Raw genomic sequence first — 15,478 nt, 5'->3', positions numbered from 1 at the left:
AAGGCTGGAATTCAAAGGCCTCTTTAATTCCTGGGAGCTCAGCTTCTCCCTATCAGGTCTGCCAGAGCACCCAGACCTGGAGGAGCCCCTGACCTTTGCTGCCAGGGCCCTGAGCCCAGGCTGGGACAGCTTTGTCGATCTTGTCTCAGAGACAGCTGGGATGCCACACTTCTCAGCTCCCAGCTCCTAGGGCTCAGGAGGAAACAGCTGGGAGAGAGGTAGAATTCACTCCTGGGTTAGAGCCAAGAACTGCTTGGCAGAAACCCCCAGGATCCCGTTTCCCCTGCACAGAGCTCTTTCCCTGTGGCTTTTGCCGTCAGGCCATCAAATATTTATTGAGTCTTCTAAATTTGAGGCCCTGTGCTGGGTGTGCCAGCTCCAGAAGCAGTTAGGACTGGACCTGAAGGAAAGTTCTGCCTCCCCTCAACTGGCTTTCTTTTTTAACTTCAGCCACCTTTCTTCCAGGACTGAGTTCTTCCCTTTTCCCAGCTCATTTCCCAGGATGCCCCTTAGTTTCATTCTCCCTTCTCATCCCTGTGCACTGTCCCGGACCCTCTAGCCCCATGGGGTCTTGCTCTTTGTTGCCAGGCAAAGACGTGAGAGGAAATGCTGGGCCCTCTGGGAGTTTGGCTGATTTTTTTTATTTTCCTTTTTTTTTTTAATGTCTATCCAATCAGTTTTCTATGTTCTGTGCTAATCCCCTTTCAGTTATCATTCCTGTCGCCTCCCATGTGGCAGAGCCTCTCTGGAGGCCTGGGGTCACATTCCCAACATACTCTCACATCACTCAGGGTGGGAAGGAATTCTGCCTTTCTAATCTAAGAAGACTGAATTCATTGGGATGGAAGGCCCTTGGAACGGTGACCACCTGCCACTGAGTGGATGGATTAGGGGAGCAGGACGAGTGAGTCTTCTAATTTCCCTTTCTTCTCTTTCTCTGTTAGGCCTCCAGGACATTTGTAGGGACTATAGAAGCTCAGTTCTATTGTCTTCCTTTTCTTTCTCTCTTTTCAACTTTGCCCCCAAAAGCATTCCTGACTCATCCCAGCTGTTTCATTACTGTATGTTGCTCTGGGACAGCCTGCCTCCTCCCACGGCAGGGTAGAGGCCGAGAGACAGCTGTCCTTTGCACCCTGGCTCTGTCACACATGCACAGGTGGACCTGGTACTGCCTAGTTTTCAAAAGAAGCTCTTTCTTTGCAGTGTGAGGGAGTGAGGGTAGACATTCTCAATCAGGAAACTAAGCAAGACACACTCAGAAAGGGAGAGAAAAGCCTGGTGAGTGAAATGCTGTTCCTGTAAGAAGAGGTAATGTTCTTAACTCCCTGAAGAGCGGGAATGGGGAGTGGGGTGGCTGTTTTGGTGAAATGCCCTTTATGGTAGAAGAACTTAGATGGGGAACAGAGCCTTCTTTATGTTTAGCTGAGTCTATCTTTTTCTGCACCCCACCGTACTCTCCACGCACACTGAGTTTACCTTTTCTGGGAATGACTGAAGGGCTGCCAGGAGGAGCCAAGCTCAGAGCAGGGGACTCTTAGGAGGGCCCTGGTCCCTGAGAGGTTGAGGAAGAGGGGCCAAGAAGGAATCATTTGAGAGGGACCTTCAAGGAGCTATTGCTTTCTCCACCCACCTACCCACCCCTCCTTCCCTCCCTCCCTCCCTCCCTCCCTCCCTCTGCTTTTTCTTTGCCCACTGATTATTGGTTGTTCCTCATTAATGCAAAGTTTGCTCATTTCCTCATCCCCTGCATGTGCCCTGACCCCTTATAAGAAACTGTGAGGGGCCGGGGATTTAGCTCAGTGGTTCCACCACCTGCCTCGCAAGCGCAGGGATCCAGGTTCGATCCCTGGTACCAAAAAAACAAAACAAAACAAAGAAACTGTGAGACAGACAACATTGTGGAATGCCATGGGAAGCAACAAGTCCTTTGGATGAAGAGTCCTTCCTTCTTTGAAAAGGGAAATGCTGGCTTAGTGTTCTGTCCCCCAGCATGTAGGCCCTGGGAGCCCCTCAGTGGAGACCCAGCCCAGGGGCCTGAGTGGGGGTGAGGCACCTCAGGTGTAAGCAGCGCCCCTCTCTGGTCCTGGGAGGACCTCTCCAGAGACTGCCCTGCCTGCCCTACAGCCTCTGGACAGTCCTTGAAGAACACAGTCTAAGAGAAGAGGGGTACATCCCAGAATCGACATGGGGCCCCCTTATTCTCAAGAAATAGACAGGGTCCAGGGATTTAGCTCAGTGGTTTCGCCGCCTGCTGTGCAAGCGCAAGGACCCGAGTTCGATCCCCAGTACCAAAAAAATAAATAGACGGGAAGGAATATGCTGGCCATACTCAGTTGGAGCTTGGTGGGGCGGGTGGAATCTCCTACCATGGCAGAAAGTTTCTCTCGACACTTGGGGTCCTTGGCCAACAGGGCCAGGGTGATGAGGGTGTGAGCTACTTGTTTCTGTAGTTTTTCACCGTCTTTTTGTTTCATCCCAACCCCCTTTAGCCTGTCCGGCTGGCTCCTGAGCGAGAATTCATCAAGTCCCTCATGGCAATTGGCAAACGGCTGGCCACGCTCCCCACCAAAGAGCAGAAAACACAGCGGCTGATCTCAGAGCTCTCCCTGCTCAACCATAAGCTCCCTGCCCGGGTCTGGCTGCCCACTGCTGGCTTTGACCACCACGTGGTCCGTGTGCCCCACACACAGGCTGTTGTCCTCAACTCCAAGGACAAGGTGAGCGGGCTCTGGCCCACACCTACTGCTGCCCCCACTCTGCTCCCATGATTGTCCAGGAATTCCCCACCAACACCCCAGGCTCCTGTTGTCCAGGGTGCATGTATCCATCTGTCTCTACCTCATGATTCCCTCCTGTTGCTCTTCTAGACCAAAGAGGCCTAAATTTTTCAACGTGCCTCCTGCTGTCCATCCCTTTATAGTCATTTTGGTGGCTCTGCTCTAGCCCTCCTGTAAGGAATGAGTACTCAGGGTTCGATTCTTCTTTCAGAGGAAGTGCTGAAAATTAGAATCCTCCATGGGATAGTGGCCAGTTTGGTCCAGTCATTTCGTCCACAGCAGTTCCTTGGGCCCTTTTTTTTTTTTTTAATTTACTTTTGGAGACAGGGTCTCGCTATGTAATTCAGATTGGCCTTGAACTCATTATGTAGCCCAGGCTGGCCTCAAACTCAAAGCAATCCTCCTGCCTCAGTCTTCCAAGTGCTGGGATTACAGGTGTGTGCACCACCCACCTGGCCAGGGCCTGGCTTTAGGACAAGCCAGCAGAGGCTTCTAGGTCTCTCTTCCAAGCTGTAATTAATAGTTGAAACATTTGCCTAACTGCACTGTCTGTGCATTCTGAAGCCCAGCTGAAACATTTGGAAGACTTGTGCACTCTCTCACCCAGATTCTTTATATAGGGAATCAGCCATGACCAGCCCCAGCCCTGATGTGGCATCCGGAGGATTAAGGGCTGATGGATGCGGGCTGGAGCTTGGAGTGGGCAGCAGGAAGTTAGCAGTGTGGAGGCAGTGGTAGAGGTAAGCTTCAGATGCTGTTCTCGCTACCCCATAGGCTCCCTACCTGATCTATGTGGAAGTCCTTGAATGTGAAAACTTCGACACTGCCAGTGTCCCTGCCCGGATCCCTGAGAACCGGATCCGGAGCACACGGTCCGTAGAGAATCTGCCCGAGTGTGGCATCACCCACGAGCAGCGGGCGGGCAGCTTCAGCACTGTGCCCAACTATGACAATGACGACGAGGCCTGGTCGGTGGACGACATCGGCGAGCTGCAGGTGGAGGTAAGGGAGCTCCAGGGGTTAAGGTGGGGCATGCCTCCTGATCTCCAGGCCCTGCTGTGTGTTGAGACTCGCTGTCTCGGCCTTGGCAGGAGGAGGCGAGAGCCCAGGTAAGTGGTGGGGGTAGTGCAGAGAATGACACGGGTGTGCTCTGAGCCTCTCTGGCCTGGGTAGACTCGGATGGGCCTCGTTTCCCTGAATGAGTTCAAGTTAGATGTGAGGAGTGGCTCCTAGAACCAGGGGAATGAGGGGAATTCATTGAAAATATTTATTGAACTTTGCTATAGAAAGTTGTCTTAATGTTCAAAATACTTTTAAATTATGAATCAATTTCCTATATGAACAGTGGTCAGTGTGGCAGAGTTTATTCTTAAGAAAAGGTTGGCTCTGTATCTAAATCAGGACTGAATTTCTTCATATCATCATAGAATTAAGAATTAAGGTGGGCTGGGGATGTAGGCAGTGGTGCCGCCACCTGCCTCACAAGCGCAAGGTCCTGAGTTTGATCCCGGTACCAAAAAAAAAAGACATAAGGCAACAACACTTCAACGATACTATAACTTCACAGCATGGTTTTAGTGCAGCAAATTTCCTAAGATAGAAGACATTTCTCCTTTAAAGACATTGTTTTTCTAGCCATTTCATTTATGACATAGAATGACTTTATTTTTAACAAAGAAAGAAAGTTGTCTTATGGTAACAGAGCAGTGAGTCAGGTGCTCTCTCTCAATAAGTGCGTATGCAGGGCCTTGTGTGCAAACCTGAGTGCTGTGTGCTAGTGAACAAGCTACGGCCCCCCTAGAAGGAGCTTAGGGCCTAGCAGGAGCGAGGAGAGGAGCAGAGGGAGATAGGTGTGATGTGGTGTAACCCAGGCTGTGGGGAGAAGGTGGAGGGCGTGGGAGCACCCTGGGTGGGGGAGGCAGCTTCCTGGAGGAAGTCACTTCTCAGCTAGGCTGAGGATGGCAGGAAGAAGTGGATGGAGGGCCTTCAGGCAAAGGAAGTCTGTACTGAGACAGTGTGGTCGCTGGCATGACAGGAATGAAAGAGCATTTGTCTGGCCGTGGGTGTAAGGTGAGACAGTGAGGGATCAGGCTGCGGCGGTTGGGGTTGGCACGTGCCAGATTGTGGGGAGGAGCTTGTCAGGAACCTTGACCTTTATTCTGCGGCTACAGAGACCCAGAGCAGGGTTTTGTGTAGGGCATTCTGTGAAAAGCTGTCCTTGAGCTTACAGTCCAGTTGGAAGGTTAGACATAAACATTTAAGAGCCGGGGATTCCCGAGTTCGATCCCCGGTACCGAAAAAAAAAAAACATTTAAGAAAAACGTTAAGATCCTCTGTACAAAGCAAGAGCACTGGGTGACAGGTGCAGTCAAAGGGAGGAACCTGGGCAGGAGTAACTGGATAGGGGCCTTGGGGTTGGGTTCAGTTAGAAATGGGACACCTGGGCCGGAGATTTAGCTCAGTGGTTCCGCCGCCTGCCTCAAGCCCAAGGACCCGAGTTCGATCTCCGGTACCAAAAAAAAAAAAAAAAAAGTTGAAGAAATGGGACACCCAATTGTGTGATTTAGATGAAGAGGTAGTCAGAAGAATCTAGTCCAGAACCCCGGGGGGAAACACCCCTAGGCACAGGGGTCTCAGTCTGAGACTCAAAGCTGAGGATTCTGTGATGGCCACGGCAGTGATTTGTCAGCTTTTGTGCTGGAGAATCTGTTAAAAATTTGGACTTCCAGGTTTCGGTCCCAGTAATTCTGATTCGGACTGATAGTGGGGTAGTGGGGTAGCGTTTCAGCAGGTGTCTCAACCAGTTCTGAAGCAGCAGTGCACACTTGGAGAAGCACTGCTGCTGGGTCCACATGAGCCCCTGTGCAGTGTGGGGCCCCGGCGGTGAGGGTGTGTGGAGCCAGGGGGCCTTTGGAGCAGGCTGGCAGGGACAGCAGAACGTGTGTGGCAAGGGCAGGCGGGCAGGCGAGCAGGCAGCGGCGGCGAGAGAGGGAGACCATGCTTAGTGCACTGATCACCCCTGCCCTGCCATCCTCAGCTCCCTGAGGTGCACACCAACAGCTGTGACAACATCTCCCAGTTCTCCGTGGACAGCATCACCAGCCAGGAGAGCAAAGAGCCTGTGTTCATCGCAGCGGGGGACATCCGGTATGGCCGCCCAGGTCACCCTCCTTTTCCGTCCCTCTTCCAGACACTGCCTCTCTGTTCTCTTGTCTGCGTCTGCCAGTGTCTTTGCCTCTTCTTTCTTATTCTGTGCTTGTCCTAAGACTGTCAAACCTGACGCTGTAAAGGTGCAGGTTGAGACTGCTTAAACTACTGCAGAAAGAAATAAAATTTTAAGAAGATCTCAAAGAGATGCAAGAGCCTGAGAAAAGAATTTGAGCAGTGATTCTCAAAGTGGGGTCAGAAATAGATGTGCATCAGAATCCAGGCAGAGGAAATCAGAACCTGTTGGGAATGCAGGTTCTGGGGCCCTTCCCATCCCAAGTCACTGCTGGGTCAGAGGGCAGGAGGGCGGGTGCTCTGCAGTTTAACGTGATCTCAAACCACCAGCTTAGCAAAACAGTCCACTAATTACGCTTCCTCCCATGAGTCCCTCTCAGCCTCGGTTCCTGTCTTTTTGTGCCCAGAATGCAGGAACAGTGCAGAGAACACTGGCATAGACAGGGGCATGAGGCTCTGGGGTAGCTCCTCCAGCACATGACGTATTTTCTTCCTGCTAGACGGCGCCTCTCCGAGCAGCTGGCTCACACCCCCACAGCCTTCAAGCGAGACCCAGAGGACCCCTCTGCAGTTGCTCTCAAAGAGCCCTGGCAGGAGAAAGTGCGGTGAGTGGGGCAGGGCGCGGCTCTCACCCTCTGAAATGTCTAAGAAAATCACTGATGTTCTCTGCACCATCTTTTTTTATAAAAAGGATTTATTCAAAGCTAGCTCAGGGAAGACGGAGGGACCCATTTGCCTCATCACCCTCTCCCTGTGTCCAGGCATGCTGGGGTCTTTCATAGCGGGAACGGCAGGGGGAGGGAATACAGGGAACGATAGGTGCATTCAGCCTTGTTCTGTCCCGCCCTGGACCGGGACTTCTCCCTCCCTTGTCAAAGGAATGAAATTGAGCTTCACTTCTGGAGCCAGGGTCTGCATCTTCTGACCCTTTATCTGAGCTGAGGAGAGGTGAGGGTAATTGTTTATGCCCAAAGCCTGAGGAAGTTTGAAGAAGCTACTTGTCCCAAAAGGAAAAAAAGCCTAATGTAAATGGTTCCATTTTTTTGGTACCATTTACTACTCCGCCCTTACTTTAGTACAGCCTTCAGTCTTTCTTTCCCATTTTTTTTTTTGAGACAAAGTCTCACCATGCAGTTCAGGCTGGCTTTGAACTCACTATGTAGCTCAGGCTGGCTTCCAATTCCCAGTGATCCTCCTGCCTCAGCCTCCCGATTGCTGGGATCACAGGGGTGTGCCACCACACCTGGCAAACCCTCAGTCTCCAAGACCTTGAGGACCCTATTGTATGGCTGGCTCTCCTGTTGGGTTGCTGTGCCGATGCCATCAGAAGTAGCTGGAGCACAAATAAAGGGAAGCCTTAAGAGGTTATCACTAGAGATTGTGAGGTCAAATCCAAGAGAAAACTTAAGTCAAAAGATGCCTAACAGCTGCACTTGCTAGAAAGGCTTCTCTCGGCGGTCGTGCATTAGGAACCCTCTTTCATAACCTCCGCAGCTCGACTTACTGTGGTAGGCTTGACACCGCTGACTGTCCCTTTCCCCCTTGTCTCTGAAGGCACCGCCAAGTTAGCCCCTACTCGGAGGGAGCTTCCCCACTGGCGGTCAGTCGGAGTATCCCCTGCGGAGGGGATGTGACATTCAACGGGAGTCAGGATCGGAAAACCCTTCTTGCCAAATCTGAGCCGTCCGTGTCAGAGATTTACAGAGTGCTTCTCAGACTGAGTTTATCTGGAATCCATTCAAGTCTAATCCTGTCTATTCTGTAGTCAGCACCCTAAAATATTAGAACTTTGTCAAACAGTAGTTAGAAAGCTTATAAATAGGCATAAAACAAGCCAATGAGAGCAGAGCACATCCACTCTGTAAGGTAGGCTGGGACTAAGAAACATCATCACCAGTTTAACTTAATGCCAGTGTTTCTGTGAAGCAAGCTTAGTTCTGCCAGAAAGGTATAGCACACAGATACTCTAGGGTCCCCTCGTCTTGTAAGCCCATGGACAGCACCGACTTTATTGCCTGTCGGCCTCCAGAAACTCCTTCAGACTCCCAGGTCCTCTTCGTCCTCACCCTGACGTCAATACCCGTGACATCCTTTATGTCTTTCTTTCTCAACAGGCGGATCAGAGAAGCCTCTCCCTATGGCCATCTCCCCAATTGGCGGCTCCTGTCAGTCATTGTCAAGTGTGGTGATGACCTTCGGCAGGAGCTGCTGGCCTTCCAGGTGTTGAAGCAACTGCAGGTAAGGAAAGGGAAGAAGAAAGAAAGAAAGAGCCAGGATGGTTGGCACATGCCTGTAATCCCAGCAACCATGGAGGCTGAACCAGGAGAACTGCAAGTTCAAGCCCAGTCTTAGTGAGGCCCTTTTTTTTTTTTTTTTTGGTACTGGAGGTCAAACTCAGGTCCTTGCGCTTGCGCAGTGCAGCAGGCGGCGAAACCACTGAGCTAAATCCCCGGCCAGTAGTGACACCCTGTCTTAAAAAATAGAAAGGGCTGGGGTTGTAACTCAGTTCAAAAGCCCTGGGTTCAATCCCCAGTGCCACACACACAAACATAGAAATAAAGGAGGGTAGGAGGAAGGGGAAAGGGAATTCAGCCTAGCTCCACTCCGTCCCCGTCCGAGTGACCACACAGGAAGGCGGGGCTGCAGGGAGCTTTGCTGGGGACCAGCTCCAGCTGCCTCTCAGCCTCTCAGTTGGAAGCAGATTAAACTACAGCTGGCCTGGGAAGTGAAGCCTCAGGGACAGCTGCACAGTGACCTCTGTTGGCTCTGTTGTAAACTGCACCTGCCCTCTTCTGACCCTTGTCAGGATGCTGGGTTTGTTTCTCCCTTAAATCAGTTTCCCAAGCCAGGGGCGGTGGCAAACACCTGTAATCCCAGCACTTAGGAGGCTGAGGCAGGAGGATCACCAAGAGTTCGAGGCCAGCCTGGGCTACATAAAAAAAACCCCAAAGTCAGAACTTTCCAAATGGTCTGTAGTGGGTAGGGTACAGTGTGCTGGGATATTGATCCCCAAGACCCCTGGCTTGCTTGCCAGCAAGCAGCTTCACCCATTCAATCCAGTTCTTTGTATCAATATGTTTGTTTTCTAGAGAAGCTTGCTTTGGGCCTAAATCCTTCGCTGTCGTTTTTCTTATTATTTGAACTTACATTACTATCTTCCACTCTCCCTGCTTGTCAGGTGACAATGAGGTTTCCTCTTTCCTCTGCCTTTCTTGGTCATTCTGCCTCTGATTCCTGTCTTCACAAACCTCTAAGAGTAGCTTCCTGTCGTCAGTGCCTCCTGGTTCTCAGTAGGTCAGTGGGTCTGGCGCACTTGATGGCCTACAATCCAAGGCCACCAAGAGAGCAGTCAGAGGAGGGAGGTTTAGCCTTCTTCCCTCACTTGGAGAAAGACGAGAGTGCTCACACCTCCATGTCTCCTCGCAGTCCATTTGGGAACAGGAACGAGTGCCCCTTTGGATCAAGCCATACAAGATTCTTGTGATCTCGGCTGACAGTGGCATGATTGAACCAGTGGTCAACGCTGTGTCCATCCATCAGGTGAAGAAACAATCCCAGCTGTCCCTGCTCGATTACTTCCTCCAGGAACACGGCAGCTACACCACTGAGGCATTCCTCAGTGCCCAGCGCAATTTTGTGCAAAGCTGCGCTGGCTACTGCCTGGTCTGTTACCTGCTGCAAGTTAAGGACAGGTAAGTGACTGCTGCCCCTCATCTTTCGCCAGTCCCCTCTGTCCTTCCAGGTGTAGCTCTCAGTTGGGGAGCAAGCAACATATTTTTAGCAGAGACAGATACATTTAAATGACAGTGCGCCAAGCAGGCAGATTGACAAGCACTAGGGTAAAAGAGCAAGAAATGAAGGATTCATGAGAGGAGTAAGGGTCTGAGTGAGCAGGGACCTAGAGGTCAAGGGATAATGAGAACAGACAAAGCTGTGGAGGAAATACGTTCCCTGTGAGAAAATATTTTAGTGGGATTAAAGCTTGGACTATATTACATGGCAGAGGACTAGCGCACAGTGACATCAGACAGGTAAACAGGCTAAATTAGAAGGGCCTTAGGTGTGGGGTGGAGCACTACCAAGCGTGTGACAGGCCCTGGGTTTCGTGGGGCCGGAAGCTTTGTTTGCAGGCAGAGGAAAGAGCAGCATCTTCCGTGTTCAGTCAGTGCCCTGTGGCACCGTGGGTGAGGGTGGGTGTAACTGGGCCTTCGGCGACCAGGCGAAAGGTAATGGAGCCTGGTTCAAAGGGAGTGGCTGTGGCTGAGCAAAAAAGAAGACGAATGCGGGGTGTGGTGGAGATGAAGGTGAAGCCCCCACCCATGAACTTCTCCTCATTCCAGCAGGATGAATGTTCTGTCAGACAAGTGTTTCCTCATGAAGAGAATAAGGGTCATGGGCCGGGGACTTAGCTCAGTGGTTCCGCCACCTGCCTCAAAAGCACAAGGTCCCCAGTTCGATCCCCGGTACCCAAAAAAAAGAAAATAAGGGTCAGGTGACTTAGAACCTTGTTTATTCCACCCCACCGGCCCACAAGTGAACCGTACCCCTAACTGAGGGCTCTGCTGGGAGGGCTGCAGGGTGATCATTATAAGGTGCTTCTCTGCAGGCTTCCACTGTCCCTGAAGCATCAGGATTTTGAACTTAGGCCCTAAAGCGCCAAGGGCTCAGCCCGGCATTGAGCAGAGGTGTGGCAGGAAAACTGGCGCTAGTCAGGCTCAGGGCTTTTCTTCAGGAAACTGTTATGTTTGGAAGATGGGATCTATCCTTGGTGGGGAGGTGATCGATTATTTATAACAACTAAATGGAGGAAGGAGCCAGGTGCTATGGTAGCCGTCTGTAATCCCAGCTGCTTGGGAGGCTAAGGCAGGAGATTCGAGTTCAGTGCCAGCCTGCAAGACCTCATAATCTTAAAAGCAGAATAGATGCAGGGCTCCTCATCATTAGGAGCTATCTGGCATCTATGATAGGAAGATGGTGCCCACAAAGAGAAAAAGTCACTGCAGAAATAAAAACAGTAGAAGTTGGTCGATTCTAGGCTCCAACTGACAAAACTAAATGGAAAGTAGGTGCTGGGGCAAAGTCTTGGAAGCAGCCTGTGTATCCACCAACAGATCAGTGGATGAAGAAAACGTGGCATGGGCCGGGGATTTAGCTCAGTGGTTCTGCCGCCTGCCTCGAAAGCGCAAGGTCCCGAGTTTGATCCCCTGTACCAAAAAAAAAAGAAAATGTGGCATTTGCACACAATGGAGCACTACTCTGCCATCAAAAAGGATAAGCAAGTGACTTGTAGGAAAATGGGTACACTCTGAGACCATGTGACATGAAGGAAATCAGACACAGAGGTATGGTGTCTCCTACACAAGAAACCCAAAATAAGGAGCAAATGAAGAAGAGACGACTGGAAGCAGGGAGGTAGACTGGAGATAGGAGGAGGTCTGGGAGTACGGTATCATAGATGTAAACTAACAAAGACTACAGTAAAAGAATAACTAGACACAAAGCAGGTGCTGGGGCTCTAGCAGACTGAAGTTTTAAGTCAAAATGAAATTGGTCCTCCTTGCCACCAACTGCCCAGCTCTGAGGGAGTCTGCACTACAGTACTGTGCCCGACCAGTGCTGGCCACTGCCAGGGCCTGAGCCAAGCGGGTACAGTGTCCGGAAACACCACGGAGGATAGCCTGTCACTGGTGCAAGCATGTGAGGACAGGTTAGTCAGGGGTCAGGCATCCAAAACTTTTAACAAAACTTGCCGGAGCTTGTTTTTCTGGTTTGGTTTGGTTTGGTTTTGACACAGGATCTCGCTATGCAGTTCAGGCCGCCTTGAACTCACAGTGATCCTCCTGTCTCAGCCTCCCCAGTGCTGTGATTACAGGTGTGTGCCACCACATCTGGCTCAGAGCTTACTTTTTAAAAGGAGAGGGAGAGGAAGGGGGGAGGATAGAAAGCCAGGCGTGGTGGCACATGTGTATAATTGCAGTAACCTGGGAGGCTGAGGCAGGAGGATCACAAATTTGAGCCCTGCCTGGGCAATTTAGCAACTTAATATCCTGCCTCAAATTTAAAAATAAAAAGGGCTCAGTGTGAAGACCCTGCATTCAATCCCCTGTACCAAAAACAAAAAGGAAAGAATAGATATGTTCGGGCCAGTGTGCAGTCAGCCGCTGGGAAGAAAGGCCAACAGTGCATGTTCCCTGGGGCTCATTCTGAAGTCCCAACTGGCACTAACTGGAAATAAGAAAGGGCCTTGGATTTAGCTCAGTGGCACCGTGCCTGCCTTACAAGTGCAAGGTCCTGAGTTCGATCCCCAGTACCGGGAAGAATAAAAAAGAGGAAGAAAGAACCCACCAGTCCGCCTTGGGACCCAGGCAAGCAAGTCCCTGTGTGCCCACGTGTAAAGTGTGTGCGCACGTGGGGCCATCCCAGGACACCTCAGGCTCTCGGGTGAGTGGGTACTGTTCAGTGCTCAGTGCCTCCCGGGGGGCACTCTGTGTGACCCCTTCTGTCCTCTTTAGGCCCGGCCAGCCATCCCCAGAGAAGGTGGCCTCACACCAAGGCAGGCTGGCCCTAACAAAGCCACTATTGAAGTGAGAGGACTGGGCCTCACATGCTTAGCATGTTAATTTTTCTTCCCACCAGCCATTCATGTGGGAATCGCAAAGACCTGGGATTTCTCTCTTTTTAACTCTTCCTCCTCTACAGCCGCCCTGTAGTGGTTGACTCCTGGGGTGTTTTTTGTTTTGTTTTGTTTTTTCACATAAAAGTGGTTTAAAACTTTCCACTTAAAACCCCCACAGTAGTTTACATTTAGGGTCCCCTCAGCCCTATGTCTCTGGTACTTCCTTCTTAGGGGCTTCTATTTTGCAATGGCTGATAGGAATTACCAGTGCAGCACAGTTACCTGATCTGAGTGAGGTCTCTCACCTAGCAGGGCTTGGCCGGAGCCTGGAGCTTCAGAGGCCTTTGCGTGCTTCTGGCTTCTTACTAGGCTGGGATCAGTTTGAATTCTTGAAGTGTAGTTTCCAGGAAATTGGGCTAATCTTAAACTTCTGATTCTCTTGTTAATATTAGCAGTTTCAGACCCTGCAGCTTTTGTTAGCAGTTTTCTTTTCTGATCACTGTCTTTCCACTGCTGGCTGTAGACCCTGAAGTTCTGGGTAGTGGGAAGTGTGCAGGGGACTCCCACCTGGCCTGGCGCCCCGCGGCCGTGATCCAGCCTCAGTGCAGCTCACCACTGCGCCTTCCTCCTCTCTCCACCTCAGACACAATGGGAACATCCTGTTGGACGCAGAAGGCCACATTATCCACATCGACTTTGGTTTCATCTTGTCCAGCTCACCCCGAAACCTGGGCTTCGAGACCTCAGCCTTCAAGCTGACCACAGAGTTTGTAGACGTGAGTGGGAGGGAGCAGTGCTCCAGGGTCACTGTGCTCTCTGCCCTGGGAGAGGGAGGGATGAGCTCCCTGCAGGTGAGGAGGGAACAGAACGGGGATGGCCGGAGGTCGGAGTGAGACAGGACTTCTGGGAGCTCTATCGGCCCAAGAGAGGAGGAGGAGCTGCGGGAGGCCTGCGAGAGAACTGACCCACAGCACCCCGGCCCCTCCCCAGGTGATGGGCGGCCTGGACGGCGACATGTTCAACTATTACAAGATGCTGATGCTGCAGGGGCTGATCGCTGCTCGGAAGCACATGGATAAGGTGGTGCAGATCGTGGAGATCATGCAGCAAGGTGGGCTGGATTCCCACTCAGGTTGGGGTGCTGGCGCTTAGGGCTTCCAGAAAGTCGATGCCACCTCCAGAACCACATTGGCAGGGTGTGGGGAGTTCCTGGGAGGTCCCAGCTCCGACCCAGTGCCCAGTTTCTTTCTCCTTCAGGACGTTTGCTCCTGACCGAGGCAGAGCTGGGTCTGCGGAAGTGGCAAGGGCAGCAGAAACAACCTCCTGGGTGCCCTCAGGGAGAGAAAGTCCCCTGCCCAGGCTCCTGCTCCTTCCCCGCTCCTCCCCCTGCCCGGCTCTGAGTTTCTTGTCTCCTCCCTCCATCACTCTTGGCTTTGCCACCTCGGATGTTTCCTCCCTAGTCCACTTTGACTCTGACTGCCCTGGCCTGGCCCCCGTCTCAGGCCCCTCCTCTGCCAGTGTCAGCCATCCTGGTCTGCCTCGTTGCCATGACAGCTACAGTCTTTTGCCTGCTCCTCTGCCAGCTCCTCTGGGCCTTTTCTTCCTCCCCTCCTCAAGGTGCCAGGGGAACACCAGACCTAGCTGCCAGTCTCCCCCACCCCCACCCCACAGGTTGCCGCTGTGGCACAGGAGCCTCCCCGTCTGGCCCCGTGATGATGGTGGCCCAAGTCATCTGTGAGTGTCAGACGTAGCACAGGCAGAGTCCTGTGAGCAGATAAGTTCCCCACTCAGAGCCCCTGGCCACCCCTCACCTGTGGAGGGCAGAGCGTGGGCCGAACCGGGCCAACCCTGTCCTCTGCACCCACACAGCTCTGTCTGCTGCCAGGGCTCTGAGGCGGGACGGGCACCCCGGCTCCGTATTCCACATCTGCTACACTGCATCTCCTTCCTGTCTGCCCAGGACCCTCAACCCCACCTCTCCCCCTAGGTTCGCAGCTTCCTTGCTTCCACGGCTCCAGTACCATTCGCAACCTCAAAGAGAGGTTCCACATGAGCATGACGGAGGAGCAGCTCCAGCTGCTGGTGGAGCAGATGGTGGACGGCAGCATGCGGTCCATCACCACCAAGCTCTATGACGGCTTCCAGTACCTCACCAACGGCATCATGTGATACCACCTCCTCAGGCCCAGGCGCAGTGGGGGACCTGGTGCCCTCCTGGAGGGCTGGTCCGAGAAATCCCAAACCAGGAAACCCCACCTACCCAACCATCCACCCAAAGGAAACAGAAGGCGAGAAATCAAAGGATCGTATGGTAACCACGAGAGCTAGCTGGGGGCAGAGAGCCTGCTGTGGGTCCAGAACTGTGGGCTGGCCCTGGCCCAGTCAGTATTACACCGGATGGACCCCAACACTTACTGCCCTCGAGAAGTGAGCTGAAGAATGTAGGGGACCGGCCTCCCACAGGCCTTGCCCTCATCTGTCCTGTGGCCCGGGAAGGGGGACCAAGTAGCTCCTTGGTACTAGGGCTCAGTCCTGTGGTTAGCGTTGACCATGCTGCTGCCCAATCCATCCTGGGCCGGTCCCCGCCCCCCAGCACTGAGCTGGTCCCTGATTATGGGCTGTGCTGTAGGGATCCTGCACTTGCCGAGTTGCCCATCATCAGGGCAGGGAAGGGAATCGCCAGTCTCTCCAGTATTTGAGGGAACTTACCCTGATCTCCTCCTCACACCCAGGGAGTAGCTTTCAATTTTTTATTTTTGTTTGAAATAAAGTCCTTAGCCATCTGCCACTGGGGGCGAGGGCTGGCAGTTAACATGTCTCACGGAGTCCAGGATACAAATGGCAACACACACACACCCACACA

General features: G+C 52.3%; 1 protein-coding gene across 16 annotated transcripts in view; it reads left to right on the top strand.

Annotated features, from left to right (window-relative positions):
• The window catches only part of Pi4kb (phosphatidylinositol 4-kinase beta), a 30,524-nt gene extending 15,097 nt beyond the window's left edge, over nt 1-15,427 (top strand). For 6 of the 16 annotated variants that reach the window (XM_087213410.1, XM_087213409.1, XM_087213411.1 and 3 more), the window contains 9 exons: nt 2,490-2,717; nt 3,552-3,779; nt 5,815-5,924; nt 6,500-6,604; nt 8,114-8,237; nt 9,426-9,691; nt 13,259-13,391; nt 13,606-13,726; nt 14,603-15,427. In XM_087213410.1, the coding sequence (XP_087069536.1) occupies nt 2,490-2,717; nt 3,552-3,779; nt 5,815-5,924; nt 6,500-6,604; nt 8,114-8,237; nt 9,426-9,691; nt 13,259-13,391; nt 13,606-13,726; nt 14,603-14,784 (1,497 nt within the window). In that variant the 3' untranslated portion in view covers nt 14,785-15,427. Of the gene's footprint in view, nt 1-1,203; nt 1,279-2,489; nt 2,718-3,551; nt 3,780-5,814; nt 5,925-6,499; nt 6,605-8,113; nt 8,238-9,425; nt 9,692-13,258; nt 13,392-13,605; nt 13,727-14,286; nt 14,350-14,575 lie in introns of all 16 variants that reach the window. The other 10 variants (XM_013075518.3, XM_087213402.1, XM_021265850.2 and 7 more) reach the window with 5 other exon arrangements.
• The last annotated feature ends 51 nt before the right edge of the window (nt 15,428-15,478 follow it).

The sequence above is a fragment of the Heterocephalus glaber genome, unplaced genomic scaffold (assembly GCF_053883595.1).
Source record: "Heterocephalus glaber isolate CG9 unplaced genomic scaffold, H.glaber_assembly_v1.0 deba00001442, whole genome shotgun sequence".
NCBI classification, from domain to species: domain Eukaryota; kingdom Metazoa; phylum Chordata; class Mammalia; order Rodentia; family Bathyergidae; genus Heterocephalus; species Heterocephalus glaber.
The sequence above is the reverse complement of the archived record's forward strand: the minus strand, read 5'-3'. Positions and strand labels throughout refer to the sequence as shown.